The sequence below is a fragment of the Notechis scutatus genome, chromosome 1 (genome assembly GCF_049901735.1).
Source record: "Notechis scutatus isolate UNSWTSFEM ecotype Mainland chromosome 1, rNotScu1.2, whole genome shotgun sequence".
NCBI lineage: Eukaryota > Metazoa > Chordata > Lepidosauria > Squamata > Elapidae > Notechis > Notechis scutatus.
The window spans coordinates 328,598,071-328,613,076 of record NC_142009.1 but is presented as its reverse complement, the minus strand read 5'-3'; the positions used below and the strand labels follow the sequence as shown (position 1 = coordinate 328,613,076).

The 15,006-nt window shown below is 45.0% G+C and overlaps 1 protein-coding gene across 2 annotated transcripts in view; it reads left to right on the top strand.

Annotated features, from left to right (window-relative positions):
• The window catches only part of TMEM259 (transmembrane protein 259), a 30,200-nt gene extending 15,849 nt beyond the window's left edge, over nucleotides 1-14,351 (top strand). For both annotated transcript variants that reach the window (XM_026683157.2, XM_026683161.2), the window contains exons 6-11: nucleotides 4,015-4,115; nucleotides 5,638-5,695; nucleotides 9,041-9,124; nucleotides 10,114-10,246; nucleotides 11,876-11,975; nucleotides 13,130-14,351. In XM_026683157.2, coding sequence (XP_026538942.2) covers nucleotides 4,015-4,115; nucleotides 5,638-5,695; nucleotides 9,041-9,124; nucleotides 10,114-10,246; nucleotides 11,876-11,975; nucleotides 13,130-13,834 — 1,181 coding nt within the window. In that variant the 3' untranslated portion in view covers nucleotides 13,835-14,351. The remainder of the gene's footprint in view (nucleotides 1-4,014; nucleotides 4,116-5,637; nucleotides 5,696-9,040; nucleotides 9,125-10,113; nucleotides 10,247-11,875; nucleotides 11,976-13,129) is intronic.
• Nucleotides 14,352-15,006: the final 655 nt, after the last annotated feature.

The following is a 15,006-nucleotide window of genomic DNA, read 5'->3' as shown; positions in this document are numbered from 1 at the left end:
CTCGACTTACAACCACTTGTTTAATGACAAGAGCACTGGAAAAAAAAAAGACTTATAGGTTCTTACACTTATGACCATCATAACATCCCCATGGTCATGTGATCAAAATTCAGGTGCTTGGCAATTAGCATCTATTTAATGATGGTTGTAGCATCCCTGGGTCATATGGTCATCATTTGGGACCTTCCCAAACAGCTTCCAGCAAGCAAACTCAGTTGGGAAAACCAGATTCACTTAACTATCCTGGGATTCCCATAACAATCCCGCTGCGATTTGTTTAACAACCGTGCCAAAAATTGCAAAATCGGGTGCGACTCCCTTAACTTAATGTCACAATTGTGATCAAAAGGACTACTCCTTTATCCCTGGGATGGCTGTGTATTTGTGGAACAATATCCCACTACTTTAATTTGCACAGTCTGTGGCTGAGCCATTTTTTTTTTTCTTTACGACAAACGTCACAGAATTGGAAGGAGCCATTGAGTCCAGCTAACTCCCTGCTCTGTACAGGAATCTCAATTAAAGCTGTGATAATAGGTAGCTGGCCAGCACTTGCTTAAGGGGTATGAGTGTGAGTATCTTCTTCCTATTTATAATATACTCATTGTTTGCAGAGATGAAAGCCTTAGCTTTGCTTTCTGGAATGCAGTTCTTCTTGCCTTGGATAGGGAGTTGTGCTTGTTAAATAATCTTGAATAGATTATACACTCTCTTGGAGAGGGGATTGTTTTGAAGATTGTCCAGACCCTTTCAGACAGAGGGGCAAGGTTTCAAATTGGTTGGAGACTGGCTGTTTGGAAAATTGTACAGATGCTGTGTTGTGTGAGCTGCTTTGATTGCCAGCCTGTTTCTAAAACATAACAGAAGAAACTTTGGATGCTTGTTTTAAAGTCTTCAAAGATTGCCCCTTTAATATAACTCTTTGGTGATTTTTGGAAGACCTCCTGACCCCCCCCCATGAAATGATGGCTGTGGGGCTTCAGTAATGGAATAACATCTTTACACCTCATTTTTAAAATTCCTAATCACTATGGCTGAAAAAGAAAATGGAAATCTCAGGAGCCGAAATAGGCACATTTGAAAAATCTCAGGGGTAGAACAAGCTTCATTACTTCTCTTTGTAGTTGGTGAACCAAATGTGGATGCACATTTAGCAAAATTATATATAATAATTATATATAATATATAAACCCCAAGAGGTTTCCGCCTGGCACCTTCTTCAGGCTGTCAAAAAAAATGTTGAGTGTCCTTTTGGGAGAGTGATTGGTGGTTGACTGACTGAAGTACAGGTAGCCCTCAACTTACTACCACAATTGAGCCCAAAACTTCTGTTGCTGAGTGAACCATTTGTTAAGTGAATTTTGCCCTATTTTGCTACTTTTCTTGCCTCAGTTGTTATGTGAATCTGTCAGCATTCCAAGTAATGCACCCATTGAAAGCAGAACTCCGAAGCAAGTAGGTTCCTCAAGTAACATTGGATACATCATATTGGCACAAAGTTAGCACGCTTTTTACCTGATTAAAAATGTAAGTTTTCCCCTTCCCCCAAGTCTCAGTCACATGCTCCAATAGAAGTGCTGGCCAGTTGCTTGGTTACTTTGCTCCTCCTCTCCCAGCTGCCTGTCGGACTGACCTTGGTTCCCACAGGAAAAAACTTTTGTTTTGACTGCAAAACCCCAGTTAATGATTTCTCTCCCCCTCCCACCTAGTGGCAAACTCTGAAGCCTCAAAAATGGCCCCAGCCAGATTCGCTTCAGGATTGACATTAACATCAATTGGAATAGAGCTGGAAGGGTCTTCTAATCCAGCCCCCTGCTCAAGCAGGAGAACTAAAGCATTTCAGACAAGTGACCGTCCAATCTGCTTAAAAACCTCCAGTGATGCAGCACCCACAACTTCTAGAGGCAAGCGGTTCCACTGGTTAATTGTCCTCACTTTTTAGGAAGTTTCTCCTTAGTTCCAGGTTGCTTCTCTCCTTTGTTAGTTTCCATCCATTGTTTCTTGCCTTGTCTTCTGGTGCTTCGGAAAATAGATTTAACCCCTCTTCTTTGGAGGGTTAAAAAAGTATAGGCGGCAGTCATAACCTTGCATGAAAACCAGACATGGATGCATATAAAAAAGGGATAAGGCTGGTTTTTTTTACATCCCTCTCTTTGCGGATAAATTGGTAGAGGATTTTATATTGGATTTTATGTTATGATTAAAGATAGTCCTCAATTAATGACGTTAAGTCAGCCCGCAATTTTGCTTGTAAGTTCTGATGAGAATAGAATAGAATAGAATAGAATAGAATAGAATAGAATAGAATAGAATAGAATAGAATAGAAAAGGAATAAGGAATAAGGAATAGAATAGAATAGAATAGAATAGAATAGAATAGAATAGAATAGAATAAGGAATAAGGATAGAATAGAATAGAATAAGGAATAAGGATAGGATAGAATAGAATAGAATAGAATAGAATAGAATAGAATAGAATAGAATAGAATAGAATTCTTTATTGGCCAAGTGTGATTGGACAAACATGGAATTTGCCTTTGGTGCAAATGCTTTCATGTACATAAAAGAAAAGATACCTTTGTCAAGAGTCAAGAATCATAAGGTACAACACTTAATGATAGTCATAATAAGCAATAAATCATACTAGGAAACAGCCCATATAATCAAATCATACTCGGAAACAGTCTGTCATGCGCCTGGTGGAGACTGACTCTGAGGGAGAGGAGGAACAGCCTACGGAGTGGAAGTGTGACTCCGGAGGTTGTGGAGGAGGCTGGGGAAGGGCAGAGGCCGGCTGAGCAGTCAGAGGAGGACCCAGGCCCATCCCCCGTCCATCCTAAGGCACACAGGGAGGAGAGGATAAGGGAGACACGCGGTCTACTGGGGAGGAGAGGGCCTTGATCCTCTTCATGGGCTGCAGCTGTGACAACTGCATAAGCATTTGGACCTGCGTACTGGTGAACGCTGGAAACAAAGCATGGAAATATCTCTAGTTTATGGTTCCTCTCTGAGTTTGGCGTCCTTCCCAGTGTGTGTTATCTGTGGACATCCTCCAGGCCTTATCTTGCCTGGTTTGTGTTGCTTTTTTCCTTAACTGTTTGTGTGGGAGTGTTTTTGTCTTCCGTCCAAGATATTCGGAGCTTGGAAGCAAAGTGAAGGAATAAAAGGGGCTTCACCTGTTTTCTGTGACTGTGTTTGTTTTGTATTCCACCCTGGGTCATCACACAGTCCATATAAATCATAATGATACAGGCAACAAAGTTACTGTCATACAGTCACAAGTGGGAGGGGATGGGCGATAAGGAGTGATGAGAAGATTAATAGTAATAGTAGTGCAGACTTTGTAAATAGTTGGACAGTGTTGAGGGAATTATTTGTTTAGCAGAGTGAAGACGTTTGGGGAAAAACTGTCTTTGTGTCTAGTTGTTCTTGTGTGCAGGGCTCTATAGCGTCCTTTTGAGGGAAGGAGTTGGAACAGTTTATGTCCGGGATGTGAGGGGTCTGTAGATATTTTCACAGCCCTCTTTTTGACTTGTGCAATATACAGGTCCTCGATGGAAGGCAGGTTGGTAGCAGTTGGTTTTTCCGCAATGAGTTCTCATGTGACATGACCGATTTTATGATCTTTTTGTGGCCGTTGTTAAACACAGCGGTTATAAATCTAAGCGCCTAGTCGTAAGTCGAAGACTCCCTATATTGTAAAGTGCCCAGGATCTTGGGAAGCTTTGTAGGTGTCCTATACACAAATGAGAATAAAACTCCTCTAAAACAGCGCAGCAAATGCTTTGCATTCAGGCGAGGCTTTATCTCTCTTTGGTTCGCGGTTAGCTTGGCTGGTTGTGGGCTGGTCGCACGGAAGTATCCCAGGCTGTGTGGAGACTTTCTTAAGAGAGCCAGCGTATCAAATATTTAGGAAACGCTGTTGAATGAACGAATGAATTCCTCCATTCCTCATGTTGTTATCTTTCCTCCCTCTCTTCCCCTCCTCCCACTTTTTCCTTACTGGTCTGACAGGTTTCCTTCGCAATGTGGTGTCTGGGGAACACTATCGTTTCATCAGCATGTGGATGGCTAGGACTTCCTACGTTGCAGCCTTCGTCATCATGGTGATCTTCGTGAGTATTTCTCTTCTCTTCCTTTTTTTTTTTCCCCTCAGCCTGAATCGGCCGTTGTTGTTTCCCAGAATTTTCAACCTCTTGTGGGAGACACCCAAAGCCTAGTTTGTGTTTCATGGGCCGCAATCCTGCCACAGCATAGCTCAAGGCAGCTTCGCCGGGGATGCGGAAGGGTTCCCTGTTCAACGGCTTCAATACAGGCAGTCCTCGATTTACGACAGTTCATTTAGTGACCATTCGAAGTTACAACATCACTAAAAGAGAAAGGTTTACTGTTTTTCACACTTCACAGTCATTACAGCACCCCTGGTCACGTCATCAAAATTCAGGTGCTTGGCCATGGCGATTCATATTTTTATGATGGTTGTGGCGTCCTGAGGTCCTAAGATCAACTTTTGAGACCTGACCAGCAATGTCAACGGGGAATCCGGATTCACTTAACAACCGGGTTACTAACTTAACAAGTGCAGTGATTCACTGAACAACGGTGGCAAGGAAGGTCGTAAAAGGGGGTAAAACTCACTTAAGAACAGAAATTTGTGGCTGAATTGTGATTGTTTTGTAGCCTCTGGATCTTATCAGCAACTGAACCAGCAAGGAGAGGAATCCAAGATAAAATGTTACGCAGATGGCTCCTGCTTACAGTTAACCCAACCACAACACTGTACATGACAGATGATAAAAGCAATCAAAGGTTTTGGCTGCCTTTCTGCATGCAAAATTAACAAGAAGGAAACAAAGGCGTTTTAATTTCTAAAGAACAACATTATGTGAAAGAAGAGAATGATTGTAACAAAAATACCCCCAGTGAAATGTTTAGGGCTTTATCGGATGCGATATAATGAAGGTAGTTTCCAAAGTGTTTGTTAAAAAATGTGGAAAGAAATAAAACATGACCTTGAAAGGTGCAAGAACTGAAGATTTTCCTGGCTAGGACTTACTACAATAATACTGTAAAAATGAACATATTACCTGAGATAATTAAATTAATGCATATGAGTTAAAATCCTAGATCAGATATGTAAGAGGACTGGTTCCCTGCAAAATGGCTAGCACCTGGGCTGGCGGTACCCTGTCCCTTTAAAACCTCTTTCCTAGCCAGACCAGCAACCTGTGTCTATAAAAGCTGAGCAGAGAGACAGTTGGATGTGATGGTATTGGCGGGGAAGAAGGTGGTTTGTTTTAGTTTGAGAAATTGAAGTAGCCTAAGACAAATTTACTGTTACCGTTCTCCAGAAATGAGAGTCACAAAGAGATGTAGTAGTGGAAGAACAGCAGTTGTAGAACAATTTGCAAGGCTGACAGTTTTTCTGAGGACAATAGCCCATTTCTGTCAACACTTTAAGAACAAAACTTTGGAATGGTTAAATGAATTGTGTTTTTCATTTTAATTCTGGGCAAATTAATTTTCATTCCAGAGAGTGCTTTTCAACTATCAGAATCTATGTGAAGGCTTTCCCGCTTTTCATGGTTGGCCTTGGGGCTTTCAGGCTTTAATGTTTACCAACCTGTCTCTTTTCAGACTCTCTCTGTTTCCATGCTGTTGCGTTACTCACATCACCAAATCTTCGTTTTTATCGGTAAGTTTTAAAAATCCTTGCCCTGAGTTTCTGCAGTGCCTGCTGTCCAGGTGGGCTTGGAATGAGCATGAGGGTGAGTTGTGAGTCGTGATGGTACAAGTGGTTAAAATGCAGAATTGCAGGCTGACGCTGCTCACTGCCAGGAGTTTGATCCTGACTGGGCTCAAGGTCGAATCAGCCTTCCATCCTTCCCTACTCAGCACCGACTACCCAATGGGGACCCAGATTGTTGGGGGCAATATGCCAATTTTGTAAACTGCTCAGAGAGGGTTGCAAAGCACCACAAAGCAGTATATAAGTCTAAATGCTATTGCTGTTGCTATGATGAGAGTACTGAGAAGCCGCAAATTATGGGAGTGGGTTCAGTGTTTTGACCGTAGTTTAAGGAGGAACTTATTTCAATTTATTCCATGCCGTTAATGTGATTATTCTGAGCACAGGAGTAATAGTGTTAGGTACAGTGGATACATTTAATTTTAATTCAGTGTAAATGAAAAACGTTCCATTTGCTATTCAGCATGCCAGGCAAAGATTGAGAATAGCTATCAGCCTTGAAAACCTGCACGTTCTTGGTTTAAACACTGCTATGGTCCATTTGCATCCTAATACATGTTAAATAACTACTCCCCGGTATGGTGCTTGCTGTGATTTATTTTAATGTGCAGTCTTGAACAGCGCAGCCAAGAAATATTTCGTTGTTTGTTCACCCTTTAATGAATCATCATTTTGGCATCCTGATATTAGATAGCAGCTGGCTGGAATCCTCTCTAGTGATGGAAATTTAATTTTCTAGCAGGGAGTAAGGTTGCATTAGCAGCTTTAGGAAGACTGCAGCTGATGTTTATAAGCGGACCTTTACAGCAATAGCAGTAGCACTTAGACTTATATGCTGCTTTATAGTGCTCGACAGGCCTCTTTAAGTGGTTTTACAGAGTCAGCCTCTGGCCCCCAACAATCTGTGTCCTCATTTTACCCACCTCGGAAGGATGGAAGGCTGAGTCGACCTTGAACCTGGTGGGATTTGAACTGCCAAATTGCAGGCAGCCGATAGTCAGCAGAAGTGGCCTGCAGTATAGCACTCTAACCACTGCGCCACCGAGGCTCTTATGCAGACAGTCCTTGACTGATGACCCCAATCGGAGTCAGAATTTCCACTGCCAAGCAGTGGAATTGTTACGTGATTCGTGCCTGATTTTATGACCATTTTTTTAAACCACAGTTTTAAGCAAATCACTGCAGTTCTTAAGTGGATTGTGCAGTTGTTAAGTGACTCCCATCTTCTCCCATTGCTTGTTGTGAGCCAGCTGGGAAGGTCACAAATGACAGTGCACATGACCCTGGGATGCTGCAGCTGTTGTAAAATTGAAGGCATTTGCCAAGTGCCTGAATTTTGATTGTATGATTGTAGGAATGCTGCAATGATTGTAATTGTGATTGTAAGTCACTTTTTTCCCCCCAGTGCTGTTGTAACTTCCATCACTCAACGAAAGGTTTTAAGTCAAGGGCTGTTTGTCAAGTAGGACAGTGTTTCTCAACCGTGGCAACTTGAAGATGCGCGGACTTCAACTCCCAGCATTCCCCAGGCTAGCTCATCTGACTATTTGGGGAATTCGGGCTGTGTGGGGTACGCTGGGAATTGAAGTCCGCACATCTTGAAGTTGCCACGGTTGAGAAACCCTGAAGCAGGAGAGATGCTAAAATTGAGATTTTTTTTTGCCCCCTTGTCAGTGCTGAGCAATGGCTTCTTAAGTCAGAAATCGGAGGTTGCTTTCCAAGACCTTGAAGTATGTATAGGTTGTCCTCAACTTAGGACAGAAGTTCATTTAGTAACCATTCGAAGTTACGATAGCATTCTGGACTTCTGGTTGAGAACATCCGATGGGATAGCGATAAAAAAAGATTTTAGATTGCACGGAGATGGATAGGCTTACACTAGAATTAAAAGGTAGAGGTGATTCGGAATATTATTTGGTTTGGGACGCATGGCACAATGGCTAGAAAATAGAAGTCAAGATTAGTAATGTAATTATCATGCCTATACAAGTACTTTCAATGCTGTAGCGCTGTTACAAATGTTGAAAAATGTTCAATAAAAATATTTTTAAAAAAAAACGAAGTAACAATAACGCTGAAAAAAAAGATCTGTGAAGATTCTCGGTCGTCCAGGTCATGGATGTCCCAAAGGTGCTTTTTCAAGAGGCAACTGGGCTTGTCTTGTTTTTTTTCCTTTGAGGACATTTCGCTTCTGAACCAAGAAGCTTCTTCCACCATCCAGTCAGAGCTGAAGAAGCTTCTTGGATGAAAAGTGAAACGCCTTCAAAGAAAAAAAACAAGACAAGCCCAGTTGCCTCCTGAAAAAGCGCCTTTGGGGGCACTGAACAAAAAAAAAGACTTCTGACTGTTTTTCACACTTACAATCGTTGCAGCGTCCTCACACTCACGTGATCAAAATTCAGCCGCTTGGCAACTGACTCATATTTATGACGGTGGCTGGGTGTCCCGGTGTCCCGCGATCCCCTTTTGCGACCTTCTGACAAGCAAAGTCAGTGCGGAAGCCAGATTCCCTTAACAGTTGTGTTCCTAACTTAGCAACTGCAGCGATCCACTTAATCTCACTTCTTGTGGCAAGAAAGTTTGTAAAAATGGGGCAGAATTCACTTGAGCAAACGTATCACTTAGCAACAGAAACGTTGGGCTCAATTGTGGTCCTAAGTCAAGGACTGCCTTGCATTCTGGAATATACATTGGCTTTGACCTGTATGGCCTCTACCCTACCACTGAATGGCCGGTTGTTCTTGTTGCGTGAAATTGCCTTGTACTTTGGAATAGGGCTTTGCCCCGATTTCTTCTTACTCTGCCCAGCAGCGTTTCTCTAAATTCTTTTACCTGGGATCCCATTTGACTTTTAGCTGTAGGCTAGGTTCCTGGGTCACCCCATAGGCCAGGGGTTTGCAACCTTAAACACCCAAAGAGCCATTTGGACCCGCTTCCCACAGAAAAGAAAACACTGGGAGCCAATACTTTAACAGCCGGTGTGACTGGGTGGGCGTGGCCAACTCGATGTCACTCACTCCCACACAGTCACTTCCTGCTCTGGAATATGGAGTCTCCATCCCCCGCCATCCGCCATCACCCTTACCTTCTCAGGCCAGGCGAAGAATGATGGGGAGGGGAGGGACCAGCCAGTGGTAGGATCAGCCGATAGGGAGCCGCAGCAGAGGGCTGAAAGAGCCGCATGTGGCTCCAGAGCCGCAGGTTGCAGACCCCTTCCATAGGCCAAGAAAAAGGAATTTACCTCTTGCCTGACTGCTGTCTTCTGAATTTGGCCTCCTTTCCCTTTTACAGTGGACCTGTTACAGATGCTGGAAATGAACATGACAATCGCCTTTCCCGCAGCTCCTTTGCTGACCGTCATCTTGGCTTTAGTAGGTAAGGAGACCACCTCCGCTTTTAACCTCCAGAAAGGATCCGCAATGGTGGGGAAAGGGGCAGGAAGCCCCTATTAATTGGAAAGAACTCAAACACTTTTCCAGTCAAGACTTTCCTTGGTTCTGCTTGTTTATTCGTTTAATATTTATTTGACACATTACTATAGTACAGTGTTTCTCAGCCTTGGGGATTTGAAGTTGTGTGGACGTCAACTCTCAGAATTCCCCAGCCAGAATTGAAGTCTACACAAGTCTGGGAGTTGAAGTCCACACAACTTCAAATCACCAAGGTTAAAAAAAACAACTGTAAAATCCTCCTTTCCAACCTATTGAAGTATCCTTCAACTACCCTGTTTCTCCAACAATACAGCCTCCCCCAAGAGGAAGTCCCAGCATGTTTTATAGGCATGAAATGAAATTAAGCCCCTCCCCCCAAATTAAGGCCTATATTAAAACATGCAAAATGGGGGGGAATGGTGGGGGGGGGGGCTTGCCGTTAGGAAGTACTTTTGTTGCACACCCGGATATGGTGCTGCCTGCATTGACCCCGATACGAAGTGCCCCACCAACGCCGAGGTCAACATCCAAGCTGTTGCCACCCGCCCGAAGATGCAAGGGGGGGGGGGGAAATTAAGTCACCCCCGAAAAGACGGCCTAGCCATTTTTTCGGGGCTCAAAAAAAAATAAGACCCGGCCTTATTATATGAGAAACACGGTACCTACCTGCCTTTTGTCAACTGTCTTAACCCATCGTATTGAAGAAATACCTTCTGAAGGACTGGAGGCCTTTCTTTCTTAAAGATGAATGCAGAGCTTCCAGGTTTTTTTGCAGTTATGCCGAGCACAGTCTGTGGATTTAAAGCCAGTCTCTGTGTGGCAGAAGTTTCATGGGTGCAAGAAGGCATCGTATTTGGGCTGAGATTTATGGAGGGTGATAATCTCGCAGGCAGCACGTTGATGTTCTCTTCCTTGTCTTCCCTCTTGAAACAGGCATGGAGGCCATCATGTCCGAGTTCTTCAATGACACCACCACGGCCTTCTATATCATCCTCATTGTGTGGTTGGCGGACCAGTACGATGCAATTTGCTGCCATACCAACACAAGCAAGAGGCACTGGTTGAGGTACAAACCTGGGACGGGACTTAGTCAGAGACTGACCAATGGCCTCCCTGGATCAGAGATAGCAACCTTTGGGAAGTAGGGCAGAGTGGAGGGGGGGGGGGCTTGTAAATATTTTTGGAGGTGTCACAACGGGCAGGATAGATAACTTATTGTACCTGGAGGCTTTTCTAAAATATTTTGTTATCCCTTTACTATTTTTTAAATAGCTCAAGGCAACAAATACACATAAAACTCCTTCCTTCTCCTATTTTCCCCATAATAACAATCTTATGAGGTGAGCTAGGTTGAGAGAAAGAGACTAAACCAAAATCACTCAGCCGACTTTATGCCTAAAGCAGGACCTAGAACTCACAGTCTCCTGGTGATTGGCCAAAAGTGAACAGCCAGCTTTCATGCCTAAGGCAGGACTAGAACTCACAGTCTCCTGGTGATTGGCTAAAAGTCACCCAGCCAGCTTTCTCTGCCTATGGCGGGACTAGAACTCATGGTTTTTAGCCTGGTTCCTTAACCGCTAGACCAAACTGTCTTTTAGGGTTTTTCAGAAAAGCAATTTAACGAGTCACAGAATGGCCATTCTCCATTCAGGGAAGCACTTAGATGTCCATCTAACTCCACCTTGTCTGATGGATTGTCTTATCTTTTAGTGTCACACGTGGGGCTCATTCCTCCCCACCCCCAGATTGGAGGCAATCTTTGTTGATGCGGCCCTCCCAGGGCCAGTTTGACTCCTTAAATCTCTGCTACTCCGGCATCGTCTCCCTTCTCAGCAGCAGCCCTGCCCTTTCCCTGCCCTGGTTATCACCCCTCATTCATTATAGGACTGGGCTGTTTCTCTCTCTCTCTCTCTCTCTCTGTTCACTTTTACACTTCTCTGAAGCGAAGTGGGGGGTGGGGGAAATACAACCATTTGTGTTCAGAATGGTAGTAAACCAGGGTGTTATGTCTCACCTGTATCCACAGGTGAGCAATCAAAATACTAAAGTTCCAAAAATATAAGCAACCAAAAACAAACCCCAACAAAGATAACGGCTGAGGTTTTTCCAGTCCTCAGCAGTAGTTCTGAAATCTGTTTGGCAATCCTGAAGTGTCTATAAATCACAATGTCTCAGATAATCTTCACAGTACTTTCGCTCTAACTTTGCTTCTGGCAAATTTCTCAAGCCAATCCGTTTCCTTTTATCCCCTATGGGGGTGTGTTAGTCTCATTAATTAATCACTGGCTTGATGCTTCTTTCCCAATTGAGATTGACGTCTCAATCTCCGTCTATTTCTCACGTCAAGCCAGGATCCCTCAAAGTCCCCCTCCTCACTTGAAACCTCTCGCACGTTTTCCTGATTATCTGTTACCGGCTGCTGTGTAATCAGAGAGGGAGATTCGGGGGAAGGAGAGGACTCTGACACCTCCAATAAATTAGGTTCGTCTCTCATAACTAAGTCCACTTCCTCATCCTGGCTACCTTCAAAATCACTTAATAATGCAGGTTCGAATCTCAGTGCCAGATCCTCTTCACTCGAGCTCACATCTGCTAACGGACCAGATTCAAATCCCGGAGTCACAACACCAGGGATTGTGTAAATATTGTATGTAAATGAGTGTGCCTGCATATTTACATTTCTGTCTCTCTCCAGGTTTTTCTACTTGTACCACTTCGCCTTCTATGCCTACCATTATCGCTTCAATGGGCAATATAGCAGTTTAGCCTTGGTAACTTCGTGGCTTTTCATACAGGTACACTTCTGGCTCTAAACAAGGCCGTACAGCATTGTGTGAACCCCTAAAGCATGACAGATTTCAAAAGATAGAATCCGTTCTACAATTTAGCCTTCACTGAGAAAATGCTATTTCAGACATTGTTTGCCAAATTTCTAGTCCTTTGGCTTTCAAGTCTGTAAATAACAGGCTTGAAATCTCAGAAATTATCCAGCTGTCATTTTGTCTTCCTGAATACCTAGACTCTCGTAAAAGACCAAAATCTGGGTTGTGGGACACAAAAAGGCAAGGCAAGTAGTTGACGGAGAATTTTCTGCAACGATTCTCCCCATCTTAGCCAGAAAATTAGTGGTTTGCACTGGCTGTGCTGCTTTCATTTTGAGAATCATCGCAGGGCCAAGAGAATAGCTGGGCCGGGGCTGATTCAGGAAAGATGGTTAGGATTGCAGGCTCATGATCTTGCTTTGCTGACACGGATCCCACTCAGTCTTCACCAACTGCCTTCAATAAAGTTGGAGCAGAAATGGGCATAGTGGAATGTTTCATGCAGGGTAGGGAATTTGGCCTTTCCTAACAGCATCTAAGTTACTTGGGTGGCAGATAATGCACAACTGCTGTGATCCCACCTTCACTTTCAACACCCCAAGGTGGCATATGTAATGCTCCTGCCCGTTATTTTCCCACGAGAAAAGCCCTTTGAGATGGGCTGAGCTGAAAGAGAGGGATCATCCAAAGCAATAGCAATGGCACTTAGACTTACATACCGCTTTGTAGTGCTTTGCAGCCCTCTCTAAGCGGTTAACAGAGTCAGCCTCCTGCCTCCAACAATCGGGGTCCTCATTTTACCGACCTTGGAAGGATGGAAAGATGGCTCAAGCTTGAGCCCTGTTAGGATTGAACTCCTGCAATCCTGCATTCCAACCACCACGGCTCCTAAGAAGGCACTTAGCTGGCTTTGTTGCCTAAGGCAGGACTAGACCTCCTTCTCTCCCAGTTTCTAGCCCAGCACCTTAACCACCACACCGGTTCTCTTTAAAGCTCGAGGAGGAGCGATTGATTTATACATTTTGGGAGGTTGGGGAGGGGTGTGTCTAGAGGGGAGAACTTTCTTGCTCAACCCAGGTATCTAAAGCTTTTCTCCTCTCCTGCTCCTCTCTTCCCCTCCTTGGCAGCATTCCATGATCTACTTCTTCCACCATTACGAGTTGCCAGCCATCCTCCAGCAGATCCGCATCCAGGAGATGTTGCTCCAGAACCAGCAGGTGGGGACCCAGACCGCTCTCCAGGACAACCTCAACAACAACACAACCGTGGCGGCCACCAGTTCGGCCGACCAGCAGCCCCACCTGGACGCCAGCACAGCCGGGGCAGGAGATGGCTCCCCAGCTTCTGGGGAAGGCCACAGCCCCCCGGCCTCCGGCGCTGGCGTCTCCCTCGGGAATGACTTGAATTGGGTGGCAGAGACAGCCGCTGTCATCACAGAAGCCTCCTTTCTCTCCAACCTGGGCAGTTCCTTTCTGGACTCGGGGGCCACTCTGGCCGTTGTGACTAGTGGAGGGACTTTGCAGGACCTGGAGCCCGCCTCGAACCCTGCGACCCAAAGTTTGGTTAGTAGTGACCGTACGGAAGTGAGCTCCGTCACGATTGAGGGAACGCCCACCGTTGGGACCTCTGGGACCAACACACCTTCTCCCGCCACGGCCCAGTCAGAGCTGGAAGACGTTCCCCAGCCGTCAGAGAGTTCGGTAGGCCGAGCTGAGCCTCTGAAGACAGACTCTTCCCAAGGCTTGGCTTTAAGGGGACTCCTGAGTCAGGCCTCCGAAAGGCCTGCCGAGAGGGATCCCACGCCGCCCCCCCCAGAAAATAGGATCTCCTGATCCCAGGAAGTCCCTGCTGCTTCTCCTCCCGGAACTCCTTCTGCCGCAGGAGGCTGGGCGGCTTTCCGATGGCATCAATTCGTTTTCCACACCGAGTTCCTCTTTTAGAGAAGAAAGAGGCAGAGTTAGAACATAAGATGAAGGGAGAGGCCTCATTTTCTCCTGCCTTCCAAGTACCAGGAAAGGAAATTGGGGGGGGGGAGGGGGGAGGAGAAGCTGAATAAAAAGAAGGGGGAAGCGATTGTAGATGTCGGTCCCTGCGTCGTCGGAATCGAATCTTTTTGTTAAAGAAGCGGCTTTCCGCATCTCTTGTCAGTGAATTGCGTTGAGCCCCAATTTCTCATCTCTGCCTCCACCCTCCGTTTTCCCAGACTGCATGGAATCATGGGGACTCCGTCTGAGTATCTGCTGGAGATCCTAATTTGCATTTAGATCCTTGTCTGTTGGCATTCAGTTTTGTCTGAAAGGGTGCTTTAGAAGTGGGGGGGGGGGGGAGGAAAAAGAAAGAAAGAAAGAACGGGTATCATGACAAAAGTTGTTTTTGTGGATGCACCTTGGAATTGGGTGGGGGATGATAAAGGCCAGAAACCCTGGTGTGGTGATTATAAAGAGAAATGGATCCTTAAGCAGAAGGTGCAGCGTGGAAAGTTGGCATGAACTGGCTCCGGAATTATCGACGGGAATTGTTATTGGAAGGGTCTTAATACTTGAGTCCTAAAAAAAAAAAATTCCTCATCTGCTTATGTACAAACACCATGTTAATTTCTCTCTCTTTTTTTTCCCTAAAGAGGGTTGTAGGGGATTATTTAAATAATACAACAGGCTTGAGGGGGCCAGGACACAGTGTCTTGCCCCATTCCCCCGCCCCAGGTCCTTTGAACCCAGATCTTTTTCTTCAATAACTTGAGAGTCTTAAGTGATTCTCTCCTTTAAGGTGGGCCTGCCCCAATGAAAAGTCTACAGCCTTCCGATCGGTGGTTCTTTGCCTTTTACCTTCTCTTGAGTTAGCCTCCAAGTGGGAGAAGCCCAGTGATGGGTTGAAAACAAATGTGCAGGAACTCTGAGATTGTGGGCCCTTTGCACTCGTGGGGAGGTGGCTGGATGAACAGAGCCGTTCAGAATTTGCTTCGGCTTACGACAGTTCTGAGTTGGTGCGAGTTAAAACGCTTTCA